The sequence below is a fragment of the Alligator mississippiensis genome, chromosome 11 (genome assembly GCF_030867095.1).
Source record: "Alligator mississippiensis isolate rAllMis1 chromosome 11, rAllMis1, whole genome shotgun sequence".
NCBI classification, from domain to species: domain Eukaryota; kingdom Metazoa; phylum Chordata; order Crocodylia; family Alligatoridae; genus Alligator; species Alligator mississippiensis.
Window position 1 is genome coordinate 65462550 of NC_081834.1, and position 17693 is coordinate 65480242.

At 54.8% G+C, this 17693-nt stretch overlaps 1 protein-coding gene across 1 annotated transcript; it reads left to right on the plus strand.

The window, feature by feature from the left end:
• Positions 1-1357: 1357 nt before the first annotated feature.
• On the plus strand, positions 1358-16591 carry LOC132244214 (DLA class II histocompatibility antigen, DR-1 beta chain-like). The gene is made up of 6 exons (XM_059715356.1): positions 1358-1486; positions 1879-2151; positions 5120-5401; positions 5576-5686; positions 7183-7206; positions 7584-16591. The coding sequence occupies exons 1-6, from the start codon at positions 1366-1368 to the stop codon at positions 7595-7597; spliced, it is 825 nt and encodes a 274-aa protein (XP_059571339.1). The 5' UTR covers positions 1358-1365; the 3' UTR covers positions 7598-16591.
• Positions 16592-17693: the final 1102 nt, after the last annotated feature.

Consider the following 17693-nt stretch of genomic DNA (forward strand, 5'->3'; position numbering starts at 1 on the left):
GCTCTACTTCCCCTCTCCCACTCCTGCTCCAACCATTGGTCCAGGTGTCCAAGACCGTGTACTGTAAGTGGCTTTGACCATCCTAGTGCTCTGCAAGGCCAGCTGGGTACACAGGGCCAGCTAGGCCCAAAGGAAGTCCCATTCTCTATCCAGCTCCTCTCTTGGGGGCACTTGCACTGGGCACAAGGTCAGGCAGTTACAGAGAGATCAGGGTGGTGGGGACACATGCAGCTTTCCCCTGGGCAGACAGCAGGGGCTGGGAGGGATCTGCTAATGGGAGAAATTCCTTGTCCTGATGAAGCGATGGCAGGGAGAGCAACAGCCCAGAGGAGATGGACAGAAAATCTTCTACCAGACAGCACCATATGTGCAATCTTATAGTCCTGCAAACCATGTCCCAGTACAGTTATTAGTTCAAGACTGGAAGAATACACCCAAGTGAAAACTTGGCAACTGAATATCTCACTTCTGTGTAACCAGGGCAGATTTTGCACTAGAGAAAAGAACTCAAACTATTCCACTGAGCATAATATGACAACTCCCACCAGACAGCAGGTACCATGGATGGGGCTCAGGGGAGATGGGACATGGGGCCCTGCCTTTCACCAGTTCCAATCTGGTCCCAGTGACCAAACCCTCCAGCCCTGCACCCCTCTTTAGTCCCTTTGTGCACAGAGTGGTTGGGATTCCTCAGCGCGCACCCTTCCTGCCCACCCTCAGCACCCAGTTGCTGCCTCTGTCTGCGGGGCTGGGTGGTCACAGGGGGCTGGGCAGAGGGGCAGGGAGAGCAGATGGGTGCACAGTCCTGAAGGTTGCCTGGGATTTGGGTGTACAGATGCTCCATGTACCGCACTGCACAGCACTGTACGGCTCTGAGGCTCAGCTCCCACCTGTGACATGGGGAGAACAGCCCTGCCCAGGTGCACGGGGTGTGAGGGGGAAATGCAGAGGGGAGGGGAGAAGTCAGGGATTGGGAACACTGTGGGAGATGAGCTGAGGGAGCCCTGGGGTGGTTGAGCCCTGGAGACAGGGCTTCCCCCTGGGGTGTGTTCCTGTGAACAAAACTGACTCCTCTGTGGATGTGGACCCTGGGCTCCCCCCTCCCCCCAGCACCACCCAGCTGCCATGGGGCCAGTGCAGGTGCTGGGGCCAAGCACCGACTCTGCTGCAGCCGGGACAAGTGTGGAGCGGAGCCCTGCTGACCCCGGCTTCACCTGGCGACAGATGACACCGCTCAGCCCCGATGCTGATTGGTGTGCGGGGCTGGTGCTGTCCTGTCCCCGGGGCTGGGCAGCGTCCTGGGAGCTGGTGCTCGGAGCTGGGCAGAGCAGTTCTCATTTCGGGACATCGAGGGGTGTCAGCTCCATGTCCTGCGCAGCGATGGGGACCGGGGGGATGCCGGGGGCCGGGAGGCGCTGGGCTGGGGCTGTGCTGGTGACACTGGCGGTGCTGGGACCCCACGTGGCTCGTTGCACGGAGCCCCCAGGTGAGCAGGGCTCGGGGTGGGTCCGGCAGGACCTCGAGCCGCGGCAGCTCTGGGCTTTCCTGCAAGGGGAACCGATCTCCGGCTTTAGGGACAGGGATGTCGGGGGTTTCTGTGCGGACGGACCGCGATGCACGGCCGGGCGATGCTGCGGGGGAGCAGTGACCCCCGATGGGCACCCGGGTGCTGCGCAGGCAGTGGTCTGAGGTGGGGTCACTGGGGGGCAGGATGGGGGTCGGGGGGGCAGCCCGGGGGGTCAGGCAGGAGGGGGGCAGACGGCCGGGGGGGGGGGGGGCGCCGCGTGTGGTCCCAGAGCAGTGAGTGCCCGGACACTCTGCCCCCCGGGGTCTGCTGTGGGGAGACCCTGACCCGCCTCCTCTGTCCCTCCCCCCCAGAGCATTTCCTCTTCCAGCACAAGGCGGACTGTCTCTACACCAACGGCACCCAGCGCGTGAGGTATCTGGACAGGTACGTCTGGAACCAGCAGGACTTCGTTCACTTCGACAGCGACCTGGGCGTGTACGTGGCCGACACGGAGCTGGGGGAGCCTGACGCCAAGTGCTGGAACAGCCAGAAGGACATAATGGAGTACGAACGGGGCTCAGTGGACACGTTCTGCCGACACAACTACGGGGTGTTTGAGCGAGGCCACGTGATCGGCCGCAGCGGTGAGTCCCCGGGGTCTGGGGCCGTCACTGGGTGCGGAGGCGGTGGCGGTGGGGGCAGGGGCGGGGTGGGGGCAGGGCCAGCCCCTGGGGTGATCGCCCACAGCCCCTGGCCCTGCGGGGCGCACGGGAACACCATCCCCGCGCACAGCGGAGCTTGAACCACTACAAGCAGGGCCGTGTCACTGGCCGCAGCGCGGTGTCCCCGGGGTCTGGCGCCTTCCCCGTGTGCAGTGGGGCTGTGGGGGGCGAGGGCCAGGAGCTGCAGCTGCTCCCCACAGCCCCCACCCACGCCGCCAGGGCAGGGGCAGAGCTGCGCCATGGGGCGCGGGCAGAGGAAGGGGCAGGTGTGACGGGGAAGGGAAAGAAATAACACGGTGGGGCACAGGAGGAGGTGGGAGTGCAGATCCCTGGGGGGGAGGGGCAGGTAGTGGGTGCTGGGTTGTACTTGGGGGGGGGTTCACACTGTCACCCTACAGGGGCACGACCCACGGGGCAGCTGCAGGGACACTCCCTGGGGCAGGAGGCAGCTGGGAGCAGTCAGGTCACACCGGGAGTTGCAGAAGTGACCCAGGAGCATCAGGCCCCCAGGGTTGGGAGTGGGGAGGGGCTCAGGGGTCACCCATGGTTAGGACAGACAGGAGCCCAGGCACGGCCTGCGATGCAGTGATGGGAGCTGTGGGGTCAGAGGGGCTCTGCCCGTCTCCACTCGCAGGACTGCTTTGGCTGGGGAGTGGCTGTGGGCCCTGGTCCCGGGGGCCGGCTGCGCAGCATCCACCAGTGACTGAGATCAGAGCTCCCTGCCCTAGAAACCAGTCCCTGCAAAGAGCGTTGCCCAAGGCCCTGCAGGTGGGTCCAGGCAGGGGCACTCGCGCCACAGGCAGGACCCAGGGGACTCAGCCCTGTGCAGCCTTTCCCTGGGGCGGGGGCAGGTCCCTGCAGTGTGGGAGGCGGCACCACAGCTGGGGCTTTCCTGGGCCCAGACAGCTTTGCCTGCCCAGATCCTGGGGAATGTCCCATTTCCATCAGGGTAGAAAACCAGAAGGGTCTTGCTCATCTCCGAGAAGACAAGCTTGTTGCTCTTGGCGTGGGGCAAGTCTCTGCATTTAGGGTGTAACAGGAATCTCAACCACATGAGCTGGGGTCCTGGTGTCCTGTGTTTAAAAATCCCAAATTCTCTGCTTAATAAACCCCAAATCCACATTTTCCCATGATTAAAATGAAACTCTGCTGTAGATAGAGGTGTCAACTGCACACAAAGTTTATTGAGATATTTACTGTTTTAAACCAATTTGGAAACCAGCCAGTGCCTCAGTCATTACAATAAAATACAATCTAAATACCTCTATATTTTGGCATTTGATTTTGGTCATTGATCAGGGAAAATCATAGCTTCCCCTGCCCGCTTCACTCACCAGGATGTGGGTCCAGCTGCAGCTGCTCCCTCCCCCGCCCCTCCGGTGCTTTGTGCTATTGAGCAGCCCTGATATGCCAGTACCCCTAACTATCAAGCTGTAGCCCCCCCCAGCCCTGCTGATACCCCTTACTACTGACCTGCACTCCCCCATCCTCACCAATGTCCCTCACTCCTGACCCACAGCCCACCGTCCCCACCAGTGCCCCTCAATCCTGATTCACAGCCCACTAGCCCTGCTGATGCCCCTCACTCCTGACCTGCACCTCCCCATCTCCACCAGTCCCCTCACTCTCGAACCGCAGTCCCTCATCCACACTGGTGCCCCACACTCTTGACCCACAGCCCCCCATCCCTGCCAGTTTCCCTCTCTACTGGCAACCCCCCATGCACCTCAGTCCTGCTGGTGCCCCGCACTTTCAATCCACTTCCCCGTCCCCCAGCCTGCAGCCCCTCTGTATATTGGGAAGGGGGTTGTATGGGGCAGGGGAGGTGCCCAACCATAGGCAACAGCATACGTGATGAGTTTGGGTGGTATGGGGTGGACATGTCCCCCCCCAGATTTGTGTGCCCACAGCACGGCGTGAGGCTAGAGCTTGGCCAGACCACCAGGCAGGAGCTGTCTTTGTGGCCCAGCGGGTGGGACCTGGCACAGGAGGGTGGAGCAGGGTGGCAAGACTCTCTGCTGCCACTGCCGCCAACACCTCTGCACCAGCCCTGCCACCATGGAGTAAAGCCGCGCCCACAGCAGGGTGAGGAGTAGCAGACCAGGGGAACTTGCATGCGGGGCTGCACCTCTACCCGGCCACCTTTTCTCTTTAAAGGAGAATGTCCACATTCTTGTGCAGTAAATAGAAAACCCGAACGTCTGCTTATGAGACGTATGATGCGGTCTCCTGGGGACAGGGCCAGGTCCCAAACCTGGGATATCTTTGCCACTCTCTGGCACTCCCAAGCAAAGCCCCTGGCTGTACACAGGTGGAAGCCATTAACCCAGGACAGGACACTTTGTGCTGCAGCCATAAAGCTTGAACTCCAAAATGGAGAGGTCTCCCCTTGGCATCTTGAATGAGAAAGGGAATCCAGAGCCTTTGAAAGACAATCCTGGATTCAGGTCATTTGCAACTAAGAAATAGAAACTGCAATTAAAGTTTAGCTTTAATGATAAAAAAATAGCATATTTTCTTAAATGCAACATGCAGCAGCAACAACATGCATCAGGGGAGAAAAACACATTTTCTTAAAATAAGTAAGCAAGTAGTAGCAGGGAGGCTCCCACTTGCTCCGCTTCTTGAGAGTCCAGAAACTGCTCTTACCGAATTCCTCAGTTCAGCTTCACATTGCAAAGTCCAGCTATTTGTTCTTGGGGAAAAGAATGTGTGCTGCATGTGGGAAAACACAGCAGTTTTATAGTGGCACCAAAGTAAAGATTTAACTAAACTCAAGGCTCAGGAGTGAGAGAAACTGAGGCAGTCAGGGGTTGGGGGGAGAAAACTTTCCCTGATGGAGGAATCATTCTTTCTCCCAGCTCATTCTCTCCAACTCTTTCCCTCTCAGTGAAGCCCAAGGTGAAAGTCTCCCCAACAAAATCAGGAGCCCAGGCCCACCCAGACACACTGATTTGCTCTGTGACGGGGTTTTACCCCGGCGGGATCGAGGTCAAGTGGTTGAAGAATGGACAGGAGCAGACTGCCGGAGTGGTGTCCACGGAGCTGTTGCAGAACGGAGACTGGACCTTCCAGATCCTGGTGATGCTGGAAATGACCCCCCGGAGCGGGGACGTCTACACCTGCCAGGTGGAGCACAGCAGTCTGCCGGGCTCCGTCACCGTGCACTGGGGTAAGGAACTGGGAGCCTGGGGCAGCCCCTGAGATCTTGGAGGAGACGGGTCTCCCTTTGTGCAGCCCCACAACGGCTGTCCATGGTCAGACCCCTTCCCCACAGAGGGCAGGGGTGTGAGCAGGGGGTGGGAGCCAGGACTGAGCCCTTCACCTCTGGCTCTTGTCTCCACAGAGGCGCAGTCAGACTCAGCCAGGAGCAAGATGCTGACGGGGGTCGGGGGCTTTGTGCTGGGGCTGATCTTCCTGGCACTGGGTCTGCTCATCTACCTGAGGAACAAGAAAGGTGAGTGGGGCATGGCTGGGGTGCTGGAACCAAGGCATTGTTGGGGCAAAATGCTCAGCCTGTCGGTCTGTCTGCAGGCTCCGCTCCCTCTCACACCCCAGAACAAACTGCCCTGGAGTCTGGCAGGGGCTTCCCAGTTTCTCACCTCCTGGGTCTGGGGATGGATCCTACTGTCCCTCCCTCCTCTAAGGGGCAAGGCAGAGCAGGGGCCATGGGTAGGCAGAGCTGCCACCGCCTTGACACTGGGCATTTCCTCTCCCCTGCTAAAAGGCAGTGACCCTGGGCTAGGAGGTGCCAGTCCCAAGGGGGTGGAGGCACCTGAGTGTACCCATTGTGGGACTTCATGGGGCTGAGGTATCAGGGGGGCTTTCTGCCCCAAACCTCTCTCCTCTGTCCTGTTGCTTGTCTGCTGGCACAGAATCAGGTTTGCCTCTGGGAAAACTTCGTATCCCAGCAGACCTTAATCTCAGCTGCCCTTGTCTCGGACTTTGTTGCTCCAACAGAGGAAGTTTTGGCAGCTGGTGGGTCAGACTGATTTTGTTCAGCCAAATATAATGTAGATCCTCAGCCTTGCAGGTGTGAAAGGCCTGAAGGTGTCAGTTGTTCTGGACTCACCATTACCCTAGACAATCAGGGAGGGATGTGGAACAGGGGAAGGATTGTCTCACCTACACCAGACCCAGGGAGAAAATGTCCCCCTGCACTGTGACTGGCAGAGAGGAGCATAACAGACCTTTCCTGCAGTCAGGAGATGAGGAGCAGCAGCAGGAAGGAGAAAACACTGCTCCTGGCTCTGCTCCCTGCGAGGCCAATGCAGCTTTCACGCCTACCTGGGAACTAGCAGAAGCTGCTCTTACCATATTTCTCCCATATACTGCTCACTGCAATTTCTTGCAGGTGGAGTTTTTGGTGTTATTTTTTCTTTCTTAAGGAAAGGTGACTGCAGTCTGAGGATAGTACATTTTCTCTTGCACCCGTGCTTATCGGAATCAGTTTCTTTCTTTCTGATACTCCTCGCCACCTCCTTCTTCCCTAAATTTTCAATTGCTGTTTTTGGCAGAAAAGAAAAACATAGCAAGGGCTCCTCCAAAATGTGCAGAGCCATGGTCTGGTCTATGGGTGTACTGAACACTTGATTGAGCCCGCATCTCCCTGCCTGCCCTCGGTCATATAGTGAAGATACAGACACACCTTCCTAGCTGAATCTGTGGCTCACACAAGTGTGACCCTGCTTGAATTCATCCTTGCTGAATGTTGTCTGGAAATAGAGACCAAAGCAGAGAGTAGTGAATCCAGTTCAGGGAAATATCTATACGTGCACACAGCAAATCCCTATATCCAGCCCTATTTGGCTGAGCCTGTCATTGAGTTTTTAATGGGGGATGTGGGGTCCCTAATGGGGTCTGCTCTGCACCTCAGGGCTAGGGCAGGATCTCTGATCTCTCAGAGGGGCTGCCTCTGCTGAGACTCTCACCATGTCTCTCCTTGTTTTCCAGGCCGCCCCGTTCCCCAGCCAACAGGTAATTTCCATCTCTGTCTACTCCTATGAAGCCCCCTCCCCCTCAGGGACCACAGGCTGTACAGGGAGTCCATGGAGCGGCTGTCCCTGCCCTTTCACCCCAACACTGGCCCAGCCCAGCCTGGGTGGGAGCTGGAACATGGAGCATTTGCAGTGAGGAAGAGGAGGAGTTTCCATCTCCCTCACTAGTGCCATTTGGGCCAAACCTAGAGCTACTCCCATGGTCAGAGCATCCTGGGCCCTGCAAAAGCATCTCCCCACCCGGAGGCTCCAGACAAGCCTCTAGGGAGGCCCTGGCGCCTGTCAGATCCCCCCCCGGCCCTTCCCCAGTGCCGCTAGTCCCTGCCCTGTGCTGATGTCTCCCCTCTCTCCCTGCAGGGCTCCTCAGTTAGATCCTGCAGCTTCGGGGCCTGCATTGCCCAGTGTGATTCTCCAGCCCCGTCTCCTGGCACCTGTCCCTGTGTCTGGAGCTCTTCTCACTTTCCCTCCATCCTCACCTGGACCCCTGGGGTTGACTCCTCAGAGTTAACCCTTTATCTGCCTAAGTGTATACCACATCTGCACTCAGAAATGCTACTGATTTTGGGGGGATCTCCAGGGGACTCGTATCTGAGACACAGGGAGTTGTAACAAGGCTGTTTGCAGCAGTTGTCACAGCCCTTTGGAATGAGACTCCCGTGGGGCCCAACTTAAGCTAATATGCCCCAGGAAGGACCAATATCACCCTCAGCCCGAGCGGTGGAAACATGTTGTTAGGAAAGGACAGGGTGGAGGAGCCCAGTGATACCCAGGGAACACATGCTCTACCCTTGGGCCAGGGCGGTCCTGGGGGGTCTCTGAGCTTGTAGCCACCTCGTTGTAATTGAGATCTGGTAAGCCTGGCCTGGGGTCCCAGGTGTCCCGTGGGGCTGTTGGATAGAAGCAGGTGGGAGTTGAATTGGGTCCATTGAAACATGTGCTGGAGCTTGTGCTATTTAATTGTTCCTGGTACTGCTCTGGATCACTCCTTGGGGACTGGAAAGGAGCAGCTTTCTGTCCTGCTGGGGGTGATGTTGTTTCTGACCAATAACTTGTCTCACCGGTGTGTGCGGTGCGTTGAGCCCTCCCTTTTCAGAGCTCCATTTCCCTGGGTCTGTTTCTGAAGCCGTGTGGGTTTACAGCCCCGTGCAGCAAAGTCAGTCTCCCCCACACTCTCCTAACTGCATCTGGTGTTTCCCTCACCCCATGGCTGCCATGTTCCCTTTGATGGTGGGAGTTGCAATCAGGAATGAAATGGCAGTGAAGCTGTGACAGAGGCTGACCTCGGGGGTGCCACCAATCCTGCTGTGATCCACAGGCCTCGCTTCAAGTCACCTTTGGTGCCTTCTCCTGGGCTCTCCCCACAGCTCTGCACAGGCTGTGCTCGGCTCCCCATCAGCAGGTGCCAGCAGAGGCCGTCCCTGGGCCCTGCCCTGAGGGCTCTCCGCTGGCTTTGGAGGACATCAGCTACTGAGAGTGTGAGCTTGCGAAGGTGCTGAACATGCAGGTGAAAATCTCTGGTTCTTGTTCCTTGAACCTGCTAATGGTAATACAGGTCTCATGTCCCCGCATGGTCACAATGTAGTCTGTGCTGGCCGGCCTCGCAGCTCTTTCCCTTCCCCTGGCTGTGCGTGTTGGTTTCTGAGTGTCCTTGGACATCATGAGCATGGCTTGTCTCTTACTGATGGTCTGCGAAAGGGGAGATCAGATCCGAGCACTTGGGAAATTCTGTTCTGGAGGAGGGGACCTGTCATTTCTAGCACAAGTGAGGTGAAGGGTGTGATTCCCTAAGTTGGCAAAATTTCCCCCGCTGTGATCAGGCACTGACTGAATGAGTGCGGTGCAGCTGAGGCACTTTGCACTGAAGAGTTGGTCCCTTGGGTCTAGCTCTCCTTTGTAAAACAGCAGACAGCAGAGAGGGGTCTGGGGCTGAGGGACTCCTGTGAAGGTGTGAGGGCTCCCCAGGGTGTCCCACAAACACTTGTCAGTGCTGAAACCCATCCTGTTCTCATCTGCCCACTCCTGTAACCTGTCCAGGTCCGATTGCAGCCTATTCCTCCCTTCTAGCATGCCCACTTCTCCCCACATCTTAGTGCCATCTGCAAATTTGAACAAGGTGCTTTCCACCCCCTCATCCAAGTCACTGATGAAGATGTTGAACAGTGCGGTCCCAAGGACCGAGCCCTGGGGGACCCCACTGCCCACATCCCTCCAGGTCGAAAGTGAACCGTCCACCACCACTCTTTGGGTGTGGCCCTCCAGCCAATTTGTGACCCATCTGACTGTGTAGGCATCGACACCACAATCTCCTAATTTTTTAAGAAGAATGGGGTGAGAGACAGTGTCGAAGGCCTTCCTAAAGTCCAGAAAGACTATGTCCACCATGACACCTGTGTCCAAGGAATTTGTGACCTGGTCATAGAAGGCCACCAGGTTGGTCTGACAGGGCCTGCCTTGAATGAACCCATGCTGGTTGCCCCTAAGCATAACCTCCCCTGCTGGCCTCTTGCAGATGTGCTCCTGGAAAATTTTCTCAAAGAGCTTCCCCAAGACCAAGGTAAGACTAACAGGCCTGTAATTTCCTGGGTCCTCCTTCGTCCCATTTTTGAAACTGGGGACCACTTTGGCCCTTTTCCAGTCCTCTGACATCTCGCTGGAGCACCCCGAGTGCTCATAAAGCCATGCCAGGGGTCCTAAAATGACCCCTGCTAATTCCCTCAGCATCCTGGGGTGGAGATCGTCAGGACCTGCTGATTTGAACACGTCCAGTCCCTCCAGAAGTTCCCTGACTAGGTCCTCTCTGACCCTGGGCCTGGCTGCGCCTCCCCTGGGGCCATTGGGGGTCCCGGTGGTGGGGATGACCTGGTCCCTGCTCAGAAAAATGGAGGCAAAGAAATCGTTAAATAAGTTAGCTTTGTCATCTGGTGTGACCACCAGATTTCCAGGCGTGTCCTTCATAGGCCGTACATTACCCAGTAACTTTTTTTTGACCCCTTCATATTTATCAAAGGATTTCTTGTCGTCCTTGATCCGGGTCGCTAGTCCCAGTCCCATCTCTGCCTTAGTCTTCCTGACTGCCCCCCTGCAGCCCCGAGCAACTGTAGTCCTCCCTGGTGATGGCCCCTCCCTGCCATTGGGTGTACGCCTCCCTTTTAGCTAGGAGACATTCCCATATGCTTTTGGTGAGCCATGGGGGCTTTTGAGCACTCTTGCCCCCTTTGATCCGTGTTGGGATTGCCACCCTTTGGGCTCGGAGGACCTTCTCCTTCAGGAATGACCACTCTTCTTGGACTCCCAATTCCCCACCCCTCTGGGACCTCAGTGCCTACACAACTAGTCTCCTTAGGTCAATGAAATCCACCCTCCTGAAGTCCAGGGCTGCTGTCTTGCTGCAGGCCTTTATCACCCTGCGCTGGATGGTGAATGCGATGATTGCTATCTTCCAGGTGGTCGAGCACCCGCAGACCCCTCACCAGGTCGTCGCCTGTGGCTAGGACTAGGTCTAACAAGACGTCTCCCCTGGTGGGGCTGTGCACGTCCTAGGTTAGATGAAGGTCCTGTAACATGGCAAGGAACCTATGTGAGTGGTCAGACCTGGCTGACTGCTCTTCCCATCAAATGTCCATATAGATTAGGTCACCCATGATGACCACGTTCTTTGACTTAACTGCCTCCGTGAGCTGACCTGAGAATTTCCGCTCTAGCTCTTCCCCCTGGTTGGGAGGTCTGTAGCAGACCCCCACCGTCAAGTCCCTTTCCCCCCGACCCCCTTGTATTCTACCCCAGATCACTTGAGTGTGTCCCTCCTCTGACCCAGTGCTGCTCATTGAGGATGTGAATTGTTCTTTGACGTAGAGAGCCACATGCCCGCCTTTCCTCCCTCTTCTATCCCTCCTGTACAGCCTATAGCTCTTGATGTTCACCGCCCAGTCATGTGTTGGATCCCACCATGTTTCAGCGAGCCCCACTATGTCTGTGTCTGTGTCAGCTAGCAGGAGGGCAAATTCCTCCTGCTTGTTCCCCGTACTGCGAGCATTAGTGTAGAGGCATTTAAGGCCTCCTGAAGGTGTATGCACCACCCCTCTAATCCCAGGACTATCTGGGTCTCTTACGTGGGTATTTCTTGTGCTCATTGTCAGTTTTGGCTGGGCTGTTCTTGTGGGCAACACTTGGTTTGGTGGTCCAGGGCTCCCTCGCACCTCATCCTCCCCTTCCCCCAGCGAGCCTAGTTTAAAGCCCGCCGGAGGAGATCGGCCAACCTGAAAGAGAACACACGCTTACCTTTGGGGGGAGGTGAAGCCCATCCCACCTGAGCATGCCTCTCGTCTTGAAGTATGGGTCATGGTCCAAGAAGCTGAAGCTCTCCTCAAGACACTATTCATAAAGGCACAAGTTGACCTCTCTGACACAGATCTCATGGCGTCGTCCACGTCCGCTCACTGGAAAGACAGATGAGCAGACCACTTGTGCCCCTGTCTCCTTCAGCTTGCCCCCAGAGCATGGTAGTCCTTCATCAGATGATCTGGGCTTCCCCTGCCTGCATCATTAGCGCCCACAGGAATTAGTACCATGGCGTAGTAATCAGTGGGCTAGATAATGGCCGGGATCATCTCCATCACATCCTGAATCCTCGCTCTGGGCAGACAGGAGACCTCGCGTGTCAAGGAATCCTGGTGACAGGTGAGACCCTCTGTACCTCTCAGGGTGGAGTCGCCTATAACAAGCACTTGGCATCTCTTCTTCCAGGTCAACTTGCCTTTTTCAGTCTGTTCAGTGCGTGGAGTGACCTCCTCTCCAGAGGTTTCTTCCTCTCCTTCCTTCTCCTCCAGTGTCGCCAGGGCCTCATACCTGTCTCCAGCTGGACTGGGAGAACTGGTAGTGCACCGTCGCAACCAGCCCTGGCTCTGGAGGGAACCTTCTGCCATTCTGCTGTGGAGGGCATCTCCTGGGGTGCTTCTCCCTTTGGTGCTTGGCCCTGCAGGGAAAGGAAATACCCATCAATATTGTCCTCTGCTTCTCTGATCCCCTCAGCCTGCTAACCTCCTCCTGGAGCTCCCTCACCTGCCCCTCCAAGGCCCTAAGATGGGCACCTGCAGGACAGGTGTGGGGGCCCCTGTTTCCTGCCCCGCCCCAGCCCCCCTGGGAACCATATTCCTTTTGTCAGGGATAGGCGGTGGAGGGGGAAACATTGGCGATCAGAAATCCACCATGATTGAAGTGCTGGCAGGGGCTGACCTGCGGGTGGGGAGGGCCACCCATTCCTGTCATGATTCACACAAGGAACCAGGGGGGACGTGTAGGGAATACATGTGATGCACATGCAAACCCTGAACGTGGCAGTGCGTCCCCGGTGGCATCTGCAGGAACTCCCAGCTTACTACCACCACGCTCCCACTGCCACCAGCACAGCCGTGCCCCCTCAGCCGCTGGGGGCACACACCATTCATGCAAGGAACTTCTGGAGTCTCTCCCATGAGGCTCAGCCCACAACTAGATGGGAGGCCATCTAGACCTGCTGAGCAGGGACACGAGCAGAGGCAGCTCCTGGTGCCCTGTTCTGAGGGCTCGTAGCTGGCTTGTGAGGATGTCACCCCCTTGATGCAGGTGGGGTGCGTGTGCGTAACATGCAGGTGAAAATCTGAAGTTAGGTTTTGTTGAGTCTACTAATGGCAAACCAGGCCCCTAGATGTTCACAACACAGCCTGTGCTGTCCAGCCCGGCAGCTGTTTCCCACGCTTGTGGCTGGAGTCCTTTATTTCTGCCTGGCCTTGGACAGCCTTACAGAGCTTGTGCCTTACTGACCATGTGCATTAACTGTGAGATCAAAGCACTTGGGAAATCCTGGCTGCCTCTTCTGCGGAGGAGGGGAGCTATAGCATGAACATAATGAAAGGAGTGATTCCCAAACCTGGCAATGTTTCCTCTGCTACGAGCTGGCAAGGCCTGAATGAGTCCAGTGGAACTGAGGCATTTGGCACCTGCGACGTAGCCCGGCTTGTTCTCAGTGCTGAGACAGGAGACAGCAGAGAGGGGTTTGGGACTGAAGGACTCCTCTGAAGGTGTGAGGGCTCCCCAGGGAGTGTCACAAAGGATGGTAATATGGGAGTGTGGGGCATCTCTAAGCCAAAGGAGACAACAGGGGTAGTGCTGGTGTTGCTATGATCCAGGGGAGCCCTTCACAGAAGATACCAACTAGAGCCCAAGGGCTGGTCTGGGAGTTGTGACCCAGGACAGCACTTCTTTGTGCACCAGGCAATGAGCTCCCAAGCTGAGGATCACCCCTCTCTCACTGCCCCTCATGTCACTGGACCATGTGCCACATCCTGTCTTGCAGCTGCGAGGTACTGGCATCACTCCATCACTCACAGGCTGGAGCTACTGGGTCTCCTATGTCTCTGGTGGGGACCCCAGGACCCAGAGAGTTGCAGAAATGTCCCATGTGGAGGGGTCCCCATCCAGTCCTTCACTAATCATGGGGCTGGGGCACCTTTGTAGCTGGTTACAGGGTGATGGTGCTAAGGATTTACCATGTGCACTCTCCTCCTGCCTTCCCAGGCACGAGAAAGGGAGAAGCTTGAGTTGGGAAAGACCCTTGTCCAGCTGCCAGAGAGGAGATGAACAGCTCCCTGCTTAAGTGCAACTCTGAACCTGTATGCTGGCACCCACCCCAGCTGCCCTGCCCCTGGCAGCCCCTGAGACTGCATGCTAGTGCCCCTCCCCGTGTTGACATGAAGGGTGGGGAATGGGCACACTCGTCCTTTCCTGTCGTTTGAAGTCCAGTTCCACTTAGGCCCCAGTGATGGACGACTGTGAAACTCAAGCTAACCTGGGCCTTCCCACAAAAGTTAAAATACAAAATACTGATGACAGCTGCATAGTGCAAGAAGATGTGAGTTTGTGGCTAGGCTGTCTGACAACAATCAATGAGGTATCCCTTCCTGCTTACCTTGCTGTATTCATGCTGAGTTTAATCAGGCTCCTGTTGTGTGGTACGTAGATGTATAAAATGTCTGTCCTTGAATAACTAGTTTGGTAAATATTTCTTTTGTAAATAATTCATGTTTATGTGCAGGAAGAGTCATTCTCAATATCCTTCTGATTTACTTTTGTTTTACCTTAGTGGTTCCCTTAATCTTCGGAGGACAATTCCTAAAAACCTTGTGTTTTCCCTGGTTGTTAATCAATTTCTTGATACATCCCAAACTTAGTAGAAATAGATAACCTCTTGTCACTGAGGTGCCTCCTGGCTCTGGGGGGGCACACAGTGTGTGGGGGCACAGCCCAATGCACTCCCTAGCGGACCCGGAAATGGACCAAAAGTGCTTCTGGTCCACTTCTGGGTGTGCTGCTGAGCTCGCTAGGGACTCCCCCAGATTCGCTCCCTCCACCCCAGCATCTCAGTACTCACAAGACATAGAAAAAACATTGAAAGCTGTTTCTATGGGTGAATCGCTGATTCTCTGAAGCAGCATCAGATCTTCAGATTCGGTTTTGGCCGAATTGAATTGGGACAGTGATCCAAATCAACGAATCAAATCACTGTCCCAAATTTGAGCCAAATCCAAATCTCAGTTGATTACAGCCTGTTTCATACACCGCTAACGCCCATCCCTCACAGCCATTACCACTCAAAATACCCTGCTCGCAAGCCTGAGCCTTCTCTGGCTCGTATCTCTGCCCTTCTTTTGGGCATGACACTTCTCTGGCTACATCTCTGCCCTGCTCCTGGGCCTGCTGAGACCACCACCACCCACTTCTCACTCCGTAAACCACCAGCCCCTAATGTGTCTCTAAGGCTGCCTTGTCTTAACCCCTGGCAGTGCAGAGTCTCCCTCTGTCTGTTGCTGTGCCTAACCTCTTCTTTCACCACCGAGGGCTGCTGACCTCCTCTCCAAACCATGCTGCCCAATGCAGTAGTCTGGGAGCTGACCTTGCCTGTGAAGACTAAGGCAAAAATGGCATTGAGCACTTCAGCCTTTTCTGCATCTTCTGGTGAAAGGTTGCTGTAATAGAGGGTCCCCTTTGTACACTCCCCTTCTCAGCATGGATATAACAGAAGCCCCTTCTTCGTGCACCTCCCCTCCTCCCCCCTCTTTTGTGCATTTCTTTTTCCTTCTAAGTATTGACAGAGACCTAGCACACTCATTGCATGGCTGTGGCAAGGCTCAGAGCAATTCAAGAAGCAGAAGTGGCTTTCTGTAGGAGAATCCTACAAACTACCTCTACGTCTCAACTGAGCTCAGTGTCACTAAGGAAAACAAAAGAGCTGAAATATCCACTTAAAAGGAAAGTGTATAAGAGACAAGAAAAGTCAAAGTGCATTGAACACATGACCGTAAATATACCCTGGTGAACGTGTTCCCTCTTTGATTAAGACCTGTTTACCAAAGCAAATGTCCCATATCTGTCTAAAGTTTTATGCTAAATCAGTCTACGTGACTGCATCTAACCTAGTTCACTCACTGTCCCCAGTGGTCTTTGATCCTCACTACCTCTCATGGTATTTTTATATATTTCTCTCAGTGTGTTTTTATATTTCATCTATCTCATGTGTGGCCTGATATTCTGTATTTTATATTTTATATCTTTTAACTTTTAATGAATGTATTCCTTAGAGTAAGTCATACCTTGCATTACTAAAATGATTATTATAAGAATACATTGGAATTGTAATCACTGGACTTGGATTGCTATATTGGGGTGGTCCTCTACGTGAATGGAGTATATATAAGTCAGTAGATAATTGAATGACAAAGCAAGATCCTCTGGCTGTTAATTGACAATAGGCTAGCCAGAGGAACTTACCATTACAAAACTCTTCTCCAGAAGCCATTTTAAGCTAATCCAGCTGCCTGAAACCTGCAAGGACACTGCCATTAAGTCAATCAAGTCAAGGGTGGACTCCCAAAACTGCACCGTCGGGCAGAACCCCCAGTGACTGTGACTGACAGCTGTCGTGCACTACGCAAGACCTGTGTAGAACAGCGACCTCTGGACTGGGCAGCCAAGATGATGCTGGGGGATCACAGAAGTCTGCCAGAAAGGGATTAAAAGGCAGTGAAGCGTGATCCTCAGTGGCATCCTCTCCTCCAGCACCCGACCTACCAGGACAGGACAAGCATGTGACTCCCTTCTGGAGAAGACATCACCTTGGAGGAAGCTGACCATCGACAGCAGACTCCAGTGCCCTGGATAGGTATAAACCAACACTGGTGCTACACTACTATTGCAGCCATTGTGTGTATGAGTGTATGTATGTGTGTGTCAGTGCATGTTAAGGTGGCCAGTACCTGTCATAACTCAAAGTCTGCATTAATGATTTTATTGGTAACTTCACATCCTGTACAATAAACTAGAATTCATGGTGATCCTGTGAGTTGGTCCTTTGTAGCCAGCATTGCCTCCCCCATTCAGTAAGGGACCCACACTTTCCCTGATCCTCCTCTTGCTACCAACAGACCTGTAGAAACCCTTCTTGTTGCCCTTCACATCGCTTGCTGGCTACAACTCCCATTGTGCTTTGGCTTTCCTGACTTCATCCCTGCATGCCTGAGCAATGCTCTTATATTCTTCCCTAGTTATTTCTTCAAGTTTCCACTTCTTATAAGCTTTCTTGTTGTGATTTAGTTAAGCTGCTCTTCTGCCGTACTTGCTAGTCTTCCTGTGCAACACGATGGATTGTTCCTGCAATCTCAGTTACATTTCTGTCAAGTACAGCCAGCTCTCCTGGACTCTTCTCCTCCTCACTCTGGCTTCCCAGGAGATCCTTCCTATGAGTTCCCTGAGTGACTTAAAGTCTGCTTTTCTGAAGTCCAGGGTCCTTACTGTGCTGCTCTCCATCCTTCTTTCCTCAGGATCCTGAACTCATTCGTCTCATGGTCACTGCTGCCCAAGTTGCCATCCACTACTACATTCCCCGCCAATTCTTCCCTGGTCACGAGCAGCAGGACAAGAAGAGCAAGACTCCTAGTTGTCCACTCTATCACTTCCACCAGGAAGTTGTGGCCAACGCTCTCCAGAAACTTCCTAGGTTTCCTGGGCACTGCTTTGTTGCCCTCCCAGCAGATGTCACAGTGATTGAAGTCCCCCATGAGAACCAGGGCCTGTGATTGGGAAACTCCTGCTAGCTGTTTGAAGAAAGCTTCAACCACCACTTCCTCCTGGTGTGGTGGTCTTGCAGATCCCCACCACGACATTGCTCTTATTGCTCACCCCTCTAGCCCTAACCCAGGGACTCTCAACAGGCCTGTCTCCAGCTTTGTACTGGAGCTCTGAGCAATTATCAAGCTCTTTTACACACAGTGCAACCCCTCCTCCTCTTCTCCCCTGCCTGCCCTCCCTGGACAGTTTGTACCCATCCATGACAGTGCTCCAGTCATGCGAGCTCCCACCAGGTCTCTGTTATTCCAATGCTAATGTAATAAAAGGCTTAGTCCGTCTGTCTGTCTATCTGTCGATATTGCTCCAGGC